Genomic DNA, 18,938 nt, shown 5'->3' with positions numbered 1-18,938 from the left:
GGAGTTCATGCGCATTTCCTCTTCTTTCGGAGCGTGGAGAAGTCTGACATCGAGGTAATCCAGATATTATTCTGAAAACATTTGTTTTACATATCTCTGAAGGAGATGTATAAAATCTAGTTGGTAATTATCGTCATTAAGTAAACGTTGTTGTAAATAGCCTACAATGGTAAAAAAAATTAAAAGTAAAAAAAAAAAATTAAGAAATTAAAAGTTAAAAGACCAGTTATTTAATACATGATTATTGCCTGCTCTGTGTCCTTTCGATTATTTAATCAAGGATAAATATTTAATTCGCATATAATTGAATAACATTAATCAATTGTAAGCTAATGGCATGTGAGTATGGTTTATTTTGACAGCAAATGGTTTAGCAAGCGGCCTCTCTAAATATGAACCGTTCTGTTCCATTCCAGGCTGGGTTCGGGGCGAGGCACATCTTGCACCACTTCCTCCTGAAGCCCACCACTTGTGCTAAAGGAACAACTCCTGCCACCGCGGAGACCTGCCCCTTCAGGAACGATAGGGTGGGGGTATCCTCATGATGAAAGTTCATTGTCTTACCTATTTTGAACAATCCGCTTATCTAAAACATGACATGGTTTGCCGTTGCTTTGTGTACTTCTACAGCCTCTGATGGACTGCACAGTGTGCTACAAAATGTTTAGAGATGAAATAGAGGCCGAGCCAAAGCCGTATGTCCACTGCATCCAAAAACCCAAACTCACCCAGGTAGGTCTGCCATGAGACATTATATTAAGATACCTTCATGTTGAGAGCTAATAACTTAAAACTCTTAAAATATCTAATTGTCACTGATTTGGATGGATGGTCTCCACCAGATGATGAGGCAAACTCGACGGGACCACTGCAGAAGGATGAGTTACACGAGGGGAGCGCCGACCCTACTGGCGTCCACCCAAAACTGATCCCGTGTTGGCTTTCAGACCTCAGCTCAATAGTGATCCTACCATGTAGAATATTTTCATTATTTCTTTAATAAATCACTATTTTCTTTATTATATTTTCAAATGTTAATTTTGTCAGTTTTGTTCGATTAGTAGCCTAACTTAATACAGGCTAATCAACTTTGTAATGTAATGTTTTTTTAATTAAAATCTAAATTCTCTTTACTCTGAATATTTATTTGTCCTGTTGAGCTCTTTTCATAACAGACTGAACCCGACTAGTTCACGAGTCAGCGGTTAAACGCTGGAACCATAGCGACACATACTGGCTGTAATAACCCCCCCCCATGTTCCAAATAATTTATAATTACAAAGAATGTAATCACAAAGAGGTCCTCGCTATGCCTGACATTGTACAGAAAACTCTCGTACAAAGTCCCCGCATTCCATGGCCAATCTCTGTTATGAGTGTGTGTGTGTGTGTGTGTGTGTGTGTGTGTGTGTGTGTGTGTGTGTGTGTGTGTGTGTGTGTGTGTGTGTGTGTGTGTGTGTGTGTGTGTGTGTGTGTGTGTGTTTAGAAATAGTGACCTATTTTACCTTTGCAGACTTGTGTTCTTGTTCCCGAAAGGATAGTTGCAAGAGTGAGAGTTGACAGAGTAGCATTGACTGGGCTGCTCCAGTCACAGCCTATTACAAAGCGTGTTCTACAAGGCCTTCCCCAAGGTGGTCCACAGAACCAGGCCTGAGGGCGGAGCCGGAGTGACATCACAGTGACATCACGGTGACATCGGAATCAGGGTCCCATCAGTGTTGACATCAGAGTGACCTCAGAGTGACAATAGAGTTGACATAGGACTGAATTCCGTTTGACATCACAGTGACACCGGTATGACATCAGTGTTTCCATCGTTGTTGACATCAGAGTGACATCACGGGGAAATCTGTGTTGACATCATGGCTGCAACAGTGTGACATTGCGTGACATCACAGTGAAATCAGGCTATTTACTTTATGACACACACACACACACACACACACACACACACACACACACACACACACACACACACACACACACACACACACACACACACACACACACACACACAGTCAGTCCTTGTATCCTTAACAAGATCGTTTACATCCACCACCAACTAAATAAACGATATACTCTGAAACGTATTATAACGTATAATATAATAAAAACGAGGCCTATCTCTTAATGTACGTCCGTCTGTTTCTCTCTCTCTAATCTGTCCATTGTGATGGCTGAGTCATGCTTCGACCAACATAATCTGCCCAGACAGCACATCACGGCTTTAGTGACTCAGGGCTCTCTGTGTAGAAGAGAAACAGCGACTCTCTCTGGAGAAATACTGCATTAGTGTCTAATTTTACTTGCAATTAAACATTTCTTACATTTGCTTTGCTAGAATCAGGCGTTTCAATGAGAAATAAGTTGAACAGACACACCCACGTAGGCTTCGTTGATGAAGTACATGGTTGCTATTAAATATCCCCTTAGACGAACGTTGCCAATTAGATCAGTCCTTTAGTCTGCGCAGATCCTACTCATTTTACGGTACCTAACCCCCCCCCCCCCCCCCCAGAGTTATCTTCCACAGCTTGAAATACATATAAGGGGGAGAAAAATACACTCATAACATAGATTTAATGCCACGCGTTGACAAAAAGGGACCACGCGTTTCGTGGGGCCGAACCGTCAGCTGATCCATCTTTGTTGTTATGATAAATCCTCAACGACGACCCTATGAAGTCATCTTATTGATTATTTCTCTCGCTCTCTCTCTCTCTAATCTGTCCATCATGATGGATTTATGATGCGACCAACAGCATCGGCTCAGAGAACGCGTTACAACCTTTCTTTCTAGAAGAGAATCAGCGACACCCTCTGGAGAAATACTGCATTACATTCTACTTTCGCTGACGTTTATATTCCCTAAAAATTGCTTCGCTACAAACAGAAGTTTATATCAGAAAGAACGCACACATGTAGGCTACGTACATGATCATATTGTCCTATACCTTAACATTGGTCATTCTAAAGCTTTCTTCCTTGCTAATGAGTGGAGTTTTTTCTTGCCCTCTGGGGGGCTAGGGTCAGGGGGTGTTCTAAATATATGGCCTGTCAGGCCCTTTGAGACTGTATCTGTGATTACTGGCTATACAAATACAATTTAACTGCATTGAATTTAACCATAAGGTGGCATTGGCAATCGTGAGATTAGTATTCTCAATCAAAATGTATCTTATATAACTAGAAATAATGAACTACAGGAAAGTGAATCCCGCTCTGAGGTGACTTAACAGCTGAACAATATTTATGGGTGCTTCACTGTTTTGGATTGAGGGCATCATAACTTTTCAATTCAATAAATAAATCTCCGACCAATGAATATACCCACAAACACGCACGCACACACGCACGCACGCACGCACGCACACACACACACACACACACACACACACACACACACACACACACACACACACACACACACACACACACACACACACACACACACACACACACACACACACACACACACACACACCTATATTATGAACTAAAGTCCATTGCCTCAAACGGCACTTTCATAACGCGGTGTAACAGTTTTCCTGCGAACAACGCAGTGTTTGTCTGAAAAACAACAAATTCCACACTTTCCAGACTTGCACGTCTTTCACGTACCACTACTCGTTTAATTGCTAAGCGAAAAAGCAGTCTATTTTTATGTTTATTGCCTTTTTGTGTTTCTCGGTTTACAGATTTTCAAGCTATTTTTTCTAAATTTAAATTGGCAACTATGACTTAAATAATTTACCCCGGTAATCGAGTAATGGGATACAACAAAAATAAAGATAAAAAAGGTATGCTCAAGAGTCTGCGCCCATCTTTCAAACTTTACGGTATACCCCCCCCCCTCCCCTCGCAGCGTGCTTGGCTCGAGCCCACGGTTTTCTAGGCAGGGCGCGCGACAAAATTGAATCTGTTTTTACACAAGAGAAGAAGAAGACGAAGAAGAGGAAAAATAAGAAGAAGAAAAAGAAGGAGGAGGCTCTTGATGTGAACGTGATGGTCAGGCCGAGCGTCAGGGATATCGTTCGTTTTCCTGTGTGAAACGGGACCAGAACAACACATTGCTCAATCTATTCTGCGTGAAGTTCCTGGCGCGGCAGCCGCCAGGATATCTGCAATATTTTCCTGAATCGGGAGCCCCCCAACCCACCCCCATGGTAGTAGCATGTCCACACAGCAACATGATTCGTGTCGAGTAGATAATTTCTAGAGGGGTTTGGCTCCTTCCCCACCCCCACGGGTTAACTTGCTGGACTGGACGCCCCTTCTTGTAGTAGGACCCTTTAGCTGCACGATGTTTTAAGCGCCAAGGACTCCACGGGGAAACGGCTGGCGTGTCGGTGGGTACTCGGCTGGCGGTGAACACACGTTGGGCGAGGCGACGTCTCTGCTCTCGCTTTTAGTGTACGACGAACCAAGGGAGAAGGCTGAACAACACACGGAATATCATGACGATGTCGGTCCCGGAGAGGAACTCAGGCTCGGAGGGGAAGGAGGAGGAGAGCGAGGATGAGAGCGAGATCCTGGAGGAGAGTCCGTGTGGTCGCTGGCAGAAGCGGAAAGAGCAGGTTGGTGCCCTAGGTGGTTGGTCGATTCAGTCGTGGTCTGTCTTGGGGTTGGTTCACTATGGGGCATGGGGGTTGGTTCACTAGGGGGTCTGGTGGTTGGGTTGATGCATTAGACTCGGGTCTGTTAGGTGGTTGCGTTACGGTCGTCCACACACACCGCTGAATGAGCCCGCCTGTCTGTCTGGATGTGTCTGAAACCGTGTGGTCTCTACTGTGTTACAGTCTGGTACAGACATCGATCTTTACAGTGTCTGGTAGTGGGGATAAGTTTGTGGGTGATGCTTGGTGGAGAAGGAGGCATGATCGTCGTATCGCGAGGGGGTGAAGATGAACAGAACATCAACCCCGCCACAAAGAGCAGCCCCGCCGCCCCTAACGGGCTCGAGTCTGGGTGGTTGTTCTGAAAATACATGCTGTCAGCTTCGCATTGACACACACGTTGCGGTCAATCACGTAGAAATCCAATTATGGGATTTCAAATGGCGGTGTCATGGAAGTTAGTTGCGAAAACGTGAAAGAATGAGGACGTGACAGAAAGCTGGGTTATCGCGCACCACTGACATGTCTGTTCAATTGTAAGATACCGCCCCCCCCAACCAACACACACACACACACACACACACACCCACCCCATAAGAGTCTTCTCATGTGAATGGTTATCTCCGTCACACACAAACACCCACCAGCGCACAAGCACACACTGTCATGTGTTTTTTCCACTCATTGATTGCATCAGGGTTTCTGGGTAATTTAGCTGCTATTGAAACTAAATGACTGCCCTTGGATGTTTATATGTTTTGTATAAGCTAAATATAGGGCTTATTTTATATAAGTCAGTTTTACAACAAATCAAGACTTAAATGTTACTAACTCTAATCCGTTGGCTATATTTCAAACTGAATGAATACAAACTTTCACTGATCCATAAAACAGCCTACTTACCCCCCCCCTTACTGCTAGAAATAAGTATTTGGTATAAACAGTTTAGTTATTCAATTAGATGAAGGTCATGTATGGCAAGGTTTCCCATATTAACTTCACCAACACCGAAAGGAAAATACTGAAACCACTTGAAACACAAACCGAGCAGTTGGTTCTCTATGGTTCTCGGCTTTAGGTGTGTGTGTGTGTGTGTGTGTGTGTGTGTGTGTGTGTGTGTGTGTGTGTGTGTGTGTGTGTGTGTGTGTGTGTGTGTGTGTGTGTGTGTGTGTGTTGAAGTCAACATGGGTGTGTCTTGGAGTAAAAGGTTGTGCTGGTCCTGGGTGTGTCTTGCGGAGGCCCAGAACACCGGTCAGAGGTCAGGACACTGGTTCTCTTCTCCTTCAACCTTCTTCCTCACAAATTAAAACGAAGCCTGCACGGAGGGGAGGGGGAGGGGGCATAATAGGCATGCACAAACGGACATATAGCTCAGATTGTCTTTCTAGCTGCATGTCTGTCTGGCTGCCTGTCTCTCTGGCTGCCTGTCTCTCTGGCTGCATGTCTGTCTGGCTGCATGTCTGTCTGCCTGCATGTCTCTCTGGCTCCATCTCTGTCTGGCTGCATGTCTCTGGCTCCATCTCTGTCTGGCTGCATGTCTCTGGCTCCATCCCTGTCTGGCTGCATGTCTCTCTGGCTCCATCCCTGTCTGGCTGCATGTCTCTCTGGCTCCATCCCTGTCTGGCTGCATGTCTCTCTGGCTCCATCTCTGTCTGGCTGCATGTCTCTGGCTCCATCTCTGTCTGGCTGCATGTCTCTCTGGCTGCATCTCTGTCTGGCTGCCTGTCTACTTATTGTGTGAAACAATTCGTTTTCCCCATCTCTGTGTAGACGGATGTATTCACGACCTCTGCCCCCAGATGATATCTGGCAGGATCGTTTCGAGCCTCGGCTCGACATTCTGTCTGGTGGTGTCAAACACATACTTCAGTTTGACACATCAATGACACATTCACCATCTCCTCTTTAGCGTGAGCACATGAGGCAGTCAGCAGCTTGACTCAGCAGGCCGATGTCGGGTTAGCCGTACGCCTTGGTGGTTGAGACACAGTTGCTGCTGGAGTGCGGCGCGGTCCTTCCTCTGGAACCTGTAACTGCTCGTATCGTTGGTTTCGATCGCTGGCCGTTTGTGCCTGCGGAATGGGGGAACGGATGCTCTCTGTATAATGGCGGAGCCACGGATACGAAATTCTCTATTTTAACCTGGGAAATTCCGGTGACTCTGTCAGAATATGTCATCCTGCGCAAAACATGGGCACCAAAAAAACGGTTAAATCAGACAAACCACTGTCCACGTTTTGATTAACTTTAGTTTGAGTCTCTTCTCTTGTTTCAGGTGCCAACAGTCTGCGCTTTATTAGATCATAAAGGTTTGTAATGGAGACCGATGCATGATCCCCTAGCCTTGCTGTAAGGGGATGGATGGTTGATGGGTGGATGGATGATTGCTCGACGGCTGATGAATGGACTTACTATAAGTCTGGATGGATAGAAGTGAAAGGCAGACGGCAGCTAAAGGGCCTGTCAGGCCCTACGGGCGTGATGACAAGATACGGTGGTGGCGGGGGGGCGCGAGGTCGGCCCGCTCTGTATCCTGACCGCAGGCCAACAAGAAAGCCCTGCTGATCGCTTTGTCAGCTGCTCTGCACACACAATAACATCATGTACTCAAGTTTCCCTGGAGTGGAGAGCGACGAGAGGAGAGAGACGGCAGGAGAGTGAGGAGTGAGAACAAAAGGGAGAGGAGAGAGGATAGAATTGGTCAATCATTGTCCTATTCTGCTATCGCTTTACTCCCTCGAAGAAGGAGGAGAAGAGGAGAGATGATTGGATGGAGGAGAGAGAATTGGTGAGGAGAGAGAACGCCGAAGAGACGAGAAGAGAAGTGTGAGGAGGAGGGAGTTGAGAGGGAGCTCGTCCGCTCTGATCCACCTGTTGTCCCCGTTGAAAGGGCCCACGTGTCGCCTCTGTGGAGCCTAAGCAGGGGCCCCCACACACGACCAGATCAGGCTGTTTACCATGGGTCAGGTTATTGACTTTGTGTTGCATGGAAATTAAATGGATGCAGGGTTAAACTGAATCATGGTTGACTTGTGGTTTGCCAGTGTGCCTAAAGTAGGACTGGGCAAGAATCCAACGTTATAATTCACTGTCTTTGAATTGTATTTTATTTCCTCATGAAATGAAGATACCAACGTATGGCGATACCCCTTTTTATAATCTAAATTAATTATGATGAATAGGGAGTAGTGAACACTAGTGAGTACTGAGTAGGGAACACTTCAGGAAGTAGGGAACACTAGTTAATAGGGTGTAGGGAACACTTTAGTGAAAAGGTTGTAGGAAACGCACAGATTTTGGAATGTAAAACATTGTACACATGTCGTGTAACCTCCAACCAGAGGACGGTGTTCTGCTCTTTACACTGTAGGGAGAATGAGACACAGAAGCCCCAGGGGGAGGGAGGTGCTGCTTTTTAACTAAGGTAATAGTTGCAATAGCTGTATCCTGTTTGTTTTAAAACATACCGGTTTTTCCTGTAATTTAAATGTTGTGTTTCAAACACTTAACTATGACCATTATAATATGGTTATATAATTATGTACGGTAGTTAAAATAATCTACTCGCTGATACAGCTCTTTGGTGTCACATTTCCAGAAATCTTCCATGTTGAACCAATACATTACACCCGCTATTTGTATATGGTCGCTCCTTACTCCACTAGTGTTGTTTATTACAGCTTAACACAACGTGACATCAGCAAACATAATCCTTCCTCACACACTAAAAGGTTACGCTAAACATCTCTCAGGAAACAGATATGACTGATCCTTTGGTTGGTTTTACAGCCCTGTCTACAGCTCATAGTTTATGGTCTTCGAAATATAGCAGATTTCGCCGAGATGGCAACTGACTCCCAATTGTTTGTTTACCGCTGTTGTCGACTGTACACTCGTGTTTATGCGTGTCTGTTCCACAAGCAAAATTCTTATCACATCTCTAACTGTATGTTTAGTGAGTGTTGATATTTTCTACAACATGTGTGACGTCTTGTCTTATCCACACCAAACGACCCCCGCCCCCCCATTTGCACCCTAGGCCTAAAAAAAAAAAAAGTGTTCCTGTTGTCAGTTGAGGTCATGGGTAGGTAGGGAACTTATTTTATTTTTTCCAGCAGCAGTGAATGATAGGTAGGTTGTTTTCATTTAAAAACGAGAAAATTCGCTCATCCTTGTATAGAATGAAGAGGTGCTGTACCAAAACGTAATTTTAGTTTGCATTAAAAAAAAAAGGGTTATTTTTTTTATTTTTTAAAGCTCACTAAATAATTTGGGTCGCACATAAATTGACAATAATTTGGGTCGCACATAAATTGGTCGGAAACCGGAACCAAACAATATTTTTTTTTTTTAGGCCCTAGCCAAGAAATAGCCAGCCAGCCCACAAACTGCTTAACTATCCTTCCATCTAGCCTTTCCACTAGCAAAACTACACTTTCCACTAGCTCGCTTGCCTGTTTTAGCGTCTGATTTGGTGCCCTAACCAGATCTGTAGCTAGTGTCTAAACCAGCTTGTGAGATAGCTAGCTGTCATTGGTCTCAGAGATGCAGGGAGTTCTATATATATCCCTCAGGTGCACAAGGCACGCACACACAGACACACTGTGTCAGGCCTATTCTGTGTCATCATTCACACCTCGTAGCCGGTTTTTAGATCACTGTATACCACACCTTGGTTTACTGTACTGAAATACAATTGGGCCCCTCTGACAGTCGAAGGGGTTCACATTCTCAGGGAGGTCTTGCAGATTATGTCCCCTGATTATTTGTTAAACGGGGGATATCTCAGTAAAATAAAGAAGATGGCCAAATCTGGCTAAATTTGCTTTTCCAAGGCGGTTGGAACTTTACGACTGCTGACTACTGCTCACTCACATCGCATCATAGGCGATATGTTCTCCTGCTAAACCAGGGGGTTCCCTTACCATTCAATATTGAATCGATATACGTTAGTTCGAAGTTGTTCCCTGTCCCCTCCCGTCCTATTAACTGTAAATTACAGCAATCTGGCCTACTAATGTTGTTCAACGGTTCTACAAACCTAACACAGTGGCTCCTACGTTCCTATGAGCGCACGCGTTCAATATTTCAACCCGCTCTCTCTGCAGGGGTCTTGTTGTATCCATTACCCAGGTGTGAAGACCTTCTCAGCTCAGCAATTTCCCTGCAGTGACATGAAACTACGGGGCCTGTTTTTTGTGCGTCTGTGCGTTGAGGCTCAAAGGTTCGCCTCGGCCTGGTCTCTGATCCTAGTTCCCGGTTGGTTTGGACCAATAACAGACCGACCAATAACATGGCCCGGAGGTACAGCTCCGTGCATACAGGCCTCGGGGAAACACTGCTGTCATGTTTGGTGTTGTGGGTCCATCTTGCTGGGCTGTCTGAAAGGTTAATGCTATAGGATTTGTAGGAGGTCATGAGGCTGGGGGACAGTTTCCAATCCACGCACAGCTAGTCCGAGCAGTCCATTGGGAGCGTCAACGTTTCAGAGTGCTGTGCGACACGCGTCATACCGCCGTACGAACCGTGAGCAATCCGGGATTGCGCAGGCTGGAGCCATCCAAACAGGTTGGAGCCATCCAAACAGGTTGGAGATGAATGGGGTTCTCCTCACCAGCCTGCGTGGCTCTCACATGGGAAGAGCGACCTGCAATGACCCAGCTCACTACCATACAGCTAAACACTTTGAACCTGTTGACCCTTTCCCCACAAGAGTGAAACTGATACGTTGCATAAGTTTTATATTTTGTATGTAATATACATATCCAGGGGTGTATGTATGTATACAGTATGTACACTTATAGATTTGGTAAGTCGTGTAGATCATATATTCCTGAGCTATAGCCCATAGATCATGTGACATTCTATTTATAGCAGCTAAAATTCCCAGAATCCTCCCTTTTATGTTTCAACAAACCAAGATTGAATTATATTTGTGCCTTTTATTGAATAAATCAATACCTATACAATTTAACTATAACCCGCTTAAAACATTAAATTACATTTACTTGTGTCATTGGAATGGTTTATAGAAAGATGGCGATCTCATTAATCTCTTTAGGGAATGGCATCGAGGCTCACTTTAGCTTAGCATCATTCAGAACACGTAGCATCTCTTCCCTGGCACTGTCAGCTGCAGCTGGCAGCAGGCTCTGTTTGTCTCTGCCATGCTTTCCCCTCAGATAACAGAGGCAGGCCATTTGTTTACATCCAGTTGAAAGTTAATATTTAATAAAGGCATGTGGTTCTCGGCACATCGTGGCAGGTTATAAACAGTAATGTAATAAAATTGAAGTGATATCAAAATAAAGGTTATCCTACCAATTGATCTCGGCTCAACTGCCTTGGCAACCAAAGCACAACTAGGGTGTGTTGTTGTGATGTCTTATGCCACTAATGACCATCTATATTGCTTACTGGGGTTGAAATCAAAGCACTGTGTCCCAAGAGGTCTGAGGTGACTCCATTAAAAAGTTTGTTGTTGCAAACAAGAACATGACAAGTAGGTCAGAGTTAATAACATCCAAGTGTTGAAGCACTCCTGGCTGGCCCTCATTATTGCAGCGTTGCGTCAACCCTAAAACATTCTAAAACGGAACAGAAGAAACATTCTGAAATGTTAACAGTGCAAACCTTTTGTCAAGCCTCTGAATGTTACTAGGTTTACACTTTGTCCAAGAATGTGTTGCTCAGTACTGGGCACAAAGCCGTAGGGCTGAAAGAGACATTCTTGCCCCCTGATTTAGCAAAAAAGTCTGAGTGGATTGAGTACAGTTCAAGGTTTCACTCAATCCTTTGCACTTTGGCAGATTGCCCTTCCCTTTTACACTATCGTCGTCTTTAAAAGCTCCTGTGGAATCTGCCAAGTACTGAAAGGGAGAAACGAGCAAACAATAGAAGTTATAGGGTCCAGGTTACGTTCGGTATGTGGAATTTTGTTTCAGGATAATACTTTCTATTTTTTTTTTCATATGAAGTATTTTCCCTACTTCCTGTTACTTTTTTCATTTATTTATTTCAGGTTATTTCCGAGTTGAACACCAGGCCAACCGGGGGATGGAACTTGTGCAAGGTGCACACGTGATGCTGCTGGTTTGTGTAGTCAGGCCCCATAGCAGCTAATGTAAACTAGCACTCATCGCAGCTAACAGCAGCTAGCACACGTTAGCGTAAGCAGCCTCTAGCATGCACCGTCTCTAGCAATGGTAGGGGATACAATATTATCAGACATGGCAGCTAACGACAACTAGCCCTTATAGCAGCTAGCAGCCACTAGCATACATAGAGGCTAATATCTGTTATCATCACATAGCAATAAACAATGATGAGCACTCAGATCCATTACCCCCGATTGAAGAGTGATGACCAGCTTGTCTGGAGCTGCGCTGACCTCCCGAACAGCGGAAACTTTCACTCTCCTAGGGGCCCTGAGGGAGTTTATGATGCAGTCATAATAGAGTTATGATTTATTATACATGGAGCTGCTGTGAAATGCACTCTCACTCCCAAGCCCAACCTAGGGGTCAGGAGCCCACTTGGGGACACTGGATACATGGGGTCATGGGAGATTCAGTGTTTCCCCCAGAAAATGTCTTGGTCAAGGAGCGGCGGGGGGGGGGCTGGTCTCTCTTTCAATTCCATTCAAAATGCTTGATGGCATCACTTGTTGTGAACAGTGAATAATAAAAAATACTAAAAAAAAATGTTTTAGACATTGGTAGTCAAGGCGGGGCCCTATTATTGTTAAGGCGGCCGCCTTAACAATACAGTGCTGGGGGAAACATTGAGATTGCAGACTTATATAAACTAAATATAGATAAGTGATAAAAAAGGTTTTTAGGCTTAAAAGCCCTCATAGAGGTCCTTTAATATAGGGCAGAGTGCTTAGTGATTCATAGCCACTAGCAGCCTACTACTATTCACTTGGTGTGATGTGCATTTGCTCATTGATATTATAAGCAGATGTTGTTTGGGGTAAAACGATGAGGGTACTGTGGTATGGGATGCACAAGAAAAAAAACATCTGACCTCAGAATTGGGAACCACTGATCTTATGCTGTGTATCTGTCAATGGTTCATTGGTTCCTCTTGCATCACAAATAATGCTGCCTTTAATCAGCAGAACAGGCTGTCCAGAGCAGCTGTTGAATGCTCCATATGTGTAATAAGATCATGCTATGCTAACTCAAATGGTACACTAGCTTGATACATGCTAACATCAACATGGTGAATCTATTTCTGCAAAGAAGCTAGATAGCATTAGTGGTTGGCACAGAACACTATGGAGTCAAATCAAGGCCAGCCTGCTTATGATGAAGCTCAGCTGTTTTGTTTTGAATGGATTCCATTCTGCCAGTGTCCGCGAGTGTAAATCCACGGCAGTATTACAGAGCTGTTGTTTAGAATAGATGTAATCAAATGTAGCATTTTCTTTATCCGTCTAGGTCAGTAAATATATCTACCTGATATATCTAGATTAACATACAACCCACTGACCTGCTAGATCATCAAATTCAGGAAACATCTGTGGAACAATCTACGGGGATTGTTTATAATACTTCCTCCTTATCATGCTCAGAGCGAGATTGAGTCACGCGTACAAAGTATCACGCTACCGGGGAACTAATACAGTTAATATCGGTCAGTCAGCACAACGTCAAACCCATTATCAACACCCGTGTTCTACCACCATGGGTGTTGGTGGAAGAAAGTCAAGCCCATTGTTATACTCTAACCGTGAGTCCAAGTTCCAGCCCCGAAGGGCTTCACAGCCCCACATTACGGGGTACCCCCACACTAGCCCTAAGCCCTCTAAGTAATGACAAGGAGAAACTCCCCAAACCCAGGGGAGAAGAAACGTGAAGAAGGAGCACAGAAGAGGTATCCCTCCTCTCAGAGAAAGTTAGAAGTATAATAAGTGCCGGTATGGAGAGATGTATAATGATGTTATAAATGAGACCCACGAAGGGATAAAGATCTTGTGCTAAAATACTAATCATTAGTGGTAGTAACAGCCTCGGGGCTCAGCCAGCGCTGTGCTCTGCTCCCGCGGCCCGTCTGCTAGCCTGGTGCAGGAGAAGATGCGGTCGCCATGGATACCATTCTACCAAACAACATCATGAATCTTTGTGTCAACATACTTCCTGGTTAATCCTTCGGTCTACCTCTGTTCCACCAATTGAGGCCAAGATACAGCCACCCTACCAACTCCCTAATTACAGCCTATGTAGTCAAACGGTAACTCTGCCAGGCCAGCATATAATTGATATTAGCAGCATTCCCACGGCACTCTCTCTTCCCTAGAACTATTCCCCCCCCTCTCTTCTTTCTGGGTTCAGCAGTATAGTACCCCTCCTCTCACTTACGGATCTTCTACCCTAACCCACACTCTGTCTGTCCCGCACAGTCGATGGGAATCACCCACCCACCACCCATCCCAACGCACATCGACGCGGTCTGGGCTCACTGTGTGGCGCGTCGCTGTCCTAGCTCTGGGTGGTACGAAGAACCAGGGTGGGCTCTCTGTACGAGAGCTGCCTCCAGACAGCTTCTGTCTCTGGCTCCGTGGTTGCCAAGTGCTTGGATGGTTACTTCTCACCACTCGCCCGGGAGTAACCTCCTCCGCTGGAGCCAGGGGGCTGCGCCGCTGGGCTTTTTTAGGTGGCAACCAAACAATTAGACTGTGTGGATTTACAAACCAGAAATTGGGTAATCCAGTTGAGTAGATACTGGCCGCTCTGATGGAAAACTTTCACGGAGCTGGGCCGTGCCAGGCCAAGCCAGAAACGGTCTGGTGCAGGGGTGTGTGCTGGGTTCTCCCCCCTCGTTGGTCCTGTGGTGGTACAGTAAGGCAGGCTCCTGGTTTTTACACAACCCTGTTAAATCGCCGCAGAGGTGATAATTAAAATAGCAGCCTCACTCGACCTGCAGTGCCCTCTGGTGCCTGTGTCACAGGTCGTCTGATTGGTGGAGGACCGGGGCGTGTGGGGGGCTTGGAGGCGGGGTGTGTCTGATGCGGATGTTGGGTGCAGTTCCCTAGGACAGCGAGGTCTGGTTATACCTCTAATATATCGACCTCCATCAAAGCATCTTTTATTCATACACTCTGGGCCATGTGAATAATGGATACTGGTAATGGGGATGAGGTTGTTTCTAATATGTACAAGCATGTACTCCTCCAAAACACTTAAACTTCTCCCAATCCATGCTATGCATTAACCAAAGGAAAAAAATCCTGTTAGGGTTTGATCACCGCCGACCCGTATACAATCTCTTCCCTCCTGCGTTTAGTCCTGCTCCTTTCATCCTGGTTTACTTGGAAACATTTGACATTGCAGGAACAAGACAAGGCTCCTCTTATCTTGACCTTGTGTTTTCTTTGTGAAGCTACACACACACAATGTTCCCCACTAGGAAATGAGTCTCTGGGCATTAGTTACTGTAGCTTAGGACTGTGGCTTTGTTTACAGGAAACTAGTGTTAGCATCATCAATACTTTTCCTGCCCTGGATGAATTTACCGTCAACATTTTCAACAGAGAGGAGCAGTCAGTTTTTCAGTTGTTTTTATGTACAAATGTTTTTGGGGATGTTTTTCTTGGACGTTTGGTTGAATTGACCATTATTTCCGAGAATGGCCGTGTCTTGATGGAGAGTTCGAGAAGATGTAGTATTCTGGGAACTACAGTTGCCTTGGACTTCCTCAATCCTCTTACTCATCGGAACTGACACAAAATGTGTTTTTCTTTTTGATCACTGGGTTGTTTTGCTTTGTCTAATGGCCTTTGCACAGCAGGACTAGCATGGCTGTTAGCTTGGACTTGGCGGCTGACCTAGTGTTGCTAACGTTAATTATACCCAAGTGGGGAATATCGCTTAATGGCCTATGGCAGGAATTTCTCATAGGTGGGCGTGTTTTTCTGGTGGGTGCTGAAGTTTGGTTGTCGAATAGGTACCCTCATTATGAATTAAACGATGTTTTCACATCAGATAGTTATCAATGAGCTTCACCTCTGACCCCTCCTCTACCGTAACCACCCCTCTCCCCCTTCCACGGCTGCATAACCATGTTGAACTAAGCATTTCCAGAACGATTAGATAAAGGTGAAGAATGTGTTCTTTAGGGTTAAAAAAAAGCACCCCTTTCAGAAAACCTGAGGTGATTATTGAAGGAGAAGGGTGTCGTCCTTGTGGAGGAGATAAATTATACCAGATAAAGTTTGGTGAGCTCGAAGGAAGACCAGATAAAGTATACGGGATGCAGCTGGTGCAGCATTATGCTGAGTGTAATGAGTGTCCACTCTGTGCATACTCCCGCCATGTCAAACAAGGTTCAACGTTGGCTTGACATTCAGGTTACCGTTGAATGTCCTTCACGTCAGGCAGTGGACTTGAGGACCCAAACTCCGTTACACTATGACTTTTCCCTTATCTTTCAGAGGAAACCAAAAAAAGCTCTTGACTCCTGAACAAAGGAGCCTGCGGTTCTCTGACCGGCGCCTTCTCCCATGGTCAAAGTCATGCTGCCCCAGGTACCACCAGGTTCATTTCACCACGGGACCCAATATCAGGTTCAACACTTTGGCTCTGCCATGCGCCATGGTTCTTCTCAGCAAGACAGGAGAATTAGGATCCTACAGTTGCCTCGGCTGAACAGTAGTTGAACTGGTCTGGGCTGCGGCAGCACAGGAGGTAGTTCGTCTGGAAAACCAAAAGGTTGCTGCTTTGATCTCGGGTTCCTCCGTTTTCAAGGTGCCCTTGAGCGAGACACTTTCCCCCTGACTGCTCACGACTGCCTTGTGACGCAGTTCCCCCGTCGGTGTTTGAATGTAAGGCCCCACGATTTGAGTGGCAACCGGTTAGAAAAGCGCTTTATCAAAGCAATTGATAACAGGTGGTCCAGTCCACTAGGCCGTGTTCCAACCCGATACGCCCTGAAGGTCACAGGTACTAGCCCATGTGCTCTTATCTGTGGCTGGGTACACAAGGAGGTCAGGCAGAGGGGTGGAGCAGGTCAGAGAGTGTCACAGTTTCCCCCCCACATTCCTGGCCTAGTGCCGGTTTGCCCTTGGGCCAGGCAACGCGTAACACCAGCTGCAGTTGAGAAAAGATGTTGGCTTGATTGACCAACAATGTAGTTGCTGCATGAATGGCTATATGTGTACGAATGGGTGAACGTCTCGATGAATAGGTCCATCAATGGATTTGTGTGTGTATGAAAGTGTGTTTATAATTTGGTGAGTTTGTGTATTTGTTTATGAAAGGCTGAATGTTTGTTTAAACGGGGGAAAGTGCAATCAATGGGTCAGTGCGTTTATGAATGGATGAATTTGTGTTTTAAATGGACGCATCTGTGTTGAAACGGGTGACTGTGTACACAGTCATGTGAGCGAAGAGTTGTGAGTGATTTCAGTGGGCCACAGGGGTTGTAAATACGTATGAATGCCGTCCATTTACCTACTGGCTGTAGAACGGATGTCTCATACGCTCATTGCAGCACCATTTTAATTTAGCCTGGGTTTTAATTAAGTCTGACTCATCAGGGAAGAGCTTTGCTGTCGGGGGAGACGCAGCCAGTCATATAACTTTACTGTACCAGTTCAGGGCAGACCCAGGCTCACACACAGGCATGCGCAGAAGCTTACACACACGCACACTCTCACACACACTCAATCATCCACATGAGTGGGGAAATCTGGGGCAAAGCTCTGAATAAGTCCACACACACACACACACACACACCCCTACCTCATACATTCATAGGCTCACACTTACACAAATAGGAGAAAACACATGCAATGAATGCAATGCTACACACACAAACACACAATGACAATCCCCTGGAGGCATAAGTGAGATTAGAAACTAATGCTGTTGAAAAGGGAGCCAGAGAGTGGTTTGTCTTGCATAACTGGCTGTTCTTTAGTGTCGATGGGGGCCCATGTCTTGTCTTGAGCAGGGCAGCGTCCTCTTCTAGTCCCATCTGTAATCTCGCTCTCGCTCTCGCTCTCTCTCGCTCTCTCTCTCTTTCTCTCTCTCTCTCTCTCTCTCTCTCTCTTCCCCCCCCCCCCTTACCCGCTTTGTGTCTCTCTCCCCCTGTGACTACCGTGACAATAGAAGACATTGTGTTAGATGTAATCTATGTGTTGTAAAATGTGGAGACAGTCTAAACAGAGCCGGGCCTGTCCCTATACAGAAGAGGCTGGTTCACAGCATGCAGGCAGAGGTTATCCTGCCCTTGATAATTCACGATTTGTCGTTTGATTCACCATCTGTGATTTCTCTTCAGGTCAGGCAGAGGCCGGCTGAAGGTCTCTGGATCAGCCTCTGGATGCGCCTGGCATATGGCGGTTATAGTTCAGAGGATAACCCTAAAAACTTTGGCTCGTTTTAATTCATGAACAAAATTAGCATCCCGTTCTGCTCCATTATGCTTCTGTTTTGACCGTCTTTTGTCTGCCCCCATTTGATTGGCTGAAGTTAGAGCTGTTGAACACAATCACACGCCCCAAGTCCCCCCGCCAGCCATCGCAGCAGATGAATAAATATGAAGAGGGCCATAGGCCTGGCTGTAGAGTTAGCTCTATCCTAGGAGGAGGGCCCTATGCCTGGCTGTAGAGTTAGCTCTATCCTGGGTAGAGGGCCCTAGGCCTGGCTGTGGTGTTAGCTCCAGTTTCCGACCGACCCTGTCAATTTATGTGCGACCCAAATTATTTTATGAGCTTTATAAAAAAAAAAATATATATATATATTTTTGATGTAAACTATAATTACGTTTTGGTACAGCACCTCTTCATTCTGTACAAGGATGAGCGAATTTTCTTGTTTTTAAATGAAAACAACCTACCTATCATTCGCTGCCGCTGGAAAAAATAAAATAAAAAAATAAAAAAAATTCCCTACCTACCCATGACCTCAACTGACAACCAACAGGAACCAAACTTTTTTTTTTTTTAGGCCTAGGCCTGGCTGTGGTGTTAGCTCTATCCTAGGAGGAGGGCCCTAGGCCTGGCTGTGGTGTTAGCTCTATCCTAGGAGGAGGGCCCTAGGCCTGGCTGTGGTGTTAGCTCTATCCTAGGAGGAGGGCCCTTGGCCTGGCTGTAGAGTTAGCTCTATCCTGGGTAGAGGGCCCTAGGCCTGGCTGTGGTGTTAGCTCTATCCTGGGTAGAGGGCCCTAGGCCTGGCTGTGGTGTTAGCTCTATCCTAGGAGGAGGGCCCTAGGCCTGGCTGTGGTGTTAGCTCTATCCTGGGTAGAGGGCCCTAGGCCTGGCTGTAGAGTTAGCTCTATCCTAGGAGGAGGGCCATAGGCCTGGCTGTGGTGTTA

General features: G+C 45.7%; 1 protein-coding gene across 1 annotated transcript in view; it reads left to right on the top strand.

The window, feature by feature from the left end:
* The first annotated feature begins 3,858 nt into the window (after positions 1-3,858).
* nrbp2b (nuclear receptor binding protein 2b) overlaps positions 3,859-18,938 on the top strand; it is a 30,572-nt gene continuing 15,492 nt past the window's right edge. Inside the window, exon 1 of the mRNA XM_060045272.1 lies at positions 3,859-4,577. Within this exon, the coding sequence (XP_059901255.1) occupies positions 4,458-4,577 (120 nt within the window). The 5' untranslated portion in view covers positions 3,859-4,457. The remainder of the gene's footprint in view (positions 4,578-18,938) is intronic.

The sequence above is a fragment of the Gadus macrocephalus genome, chromosome 23, assembly GCF_031168955.1.
Source record: "Gadus macrocephalus chromosome 23, ASM3116895v1".
Lineage (NCBI taxonomy): Eukaryota > Metazoa > Chordata > Actinopteri > Gadiformes > Gadidae > Gadus > Gadus macrocephalus.
The sequence above is the reverse complement of the archived record's forward strand: the minus strand, read 5'-3'. Positions and strand labels throughout refer to the sequence as shown.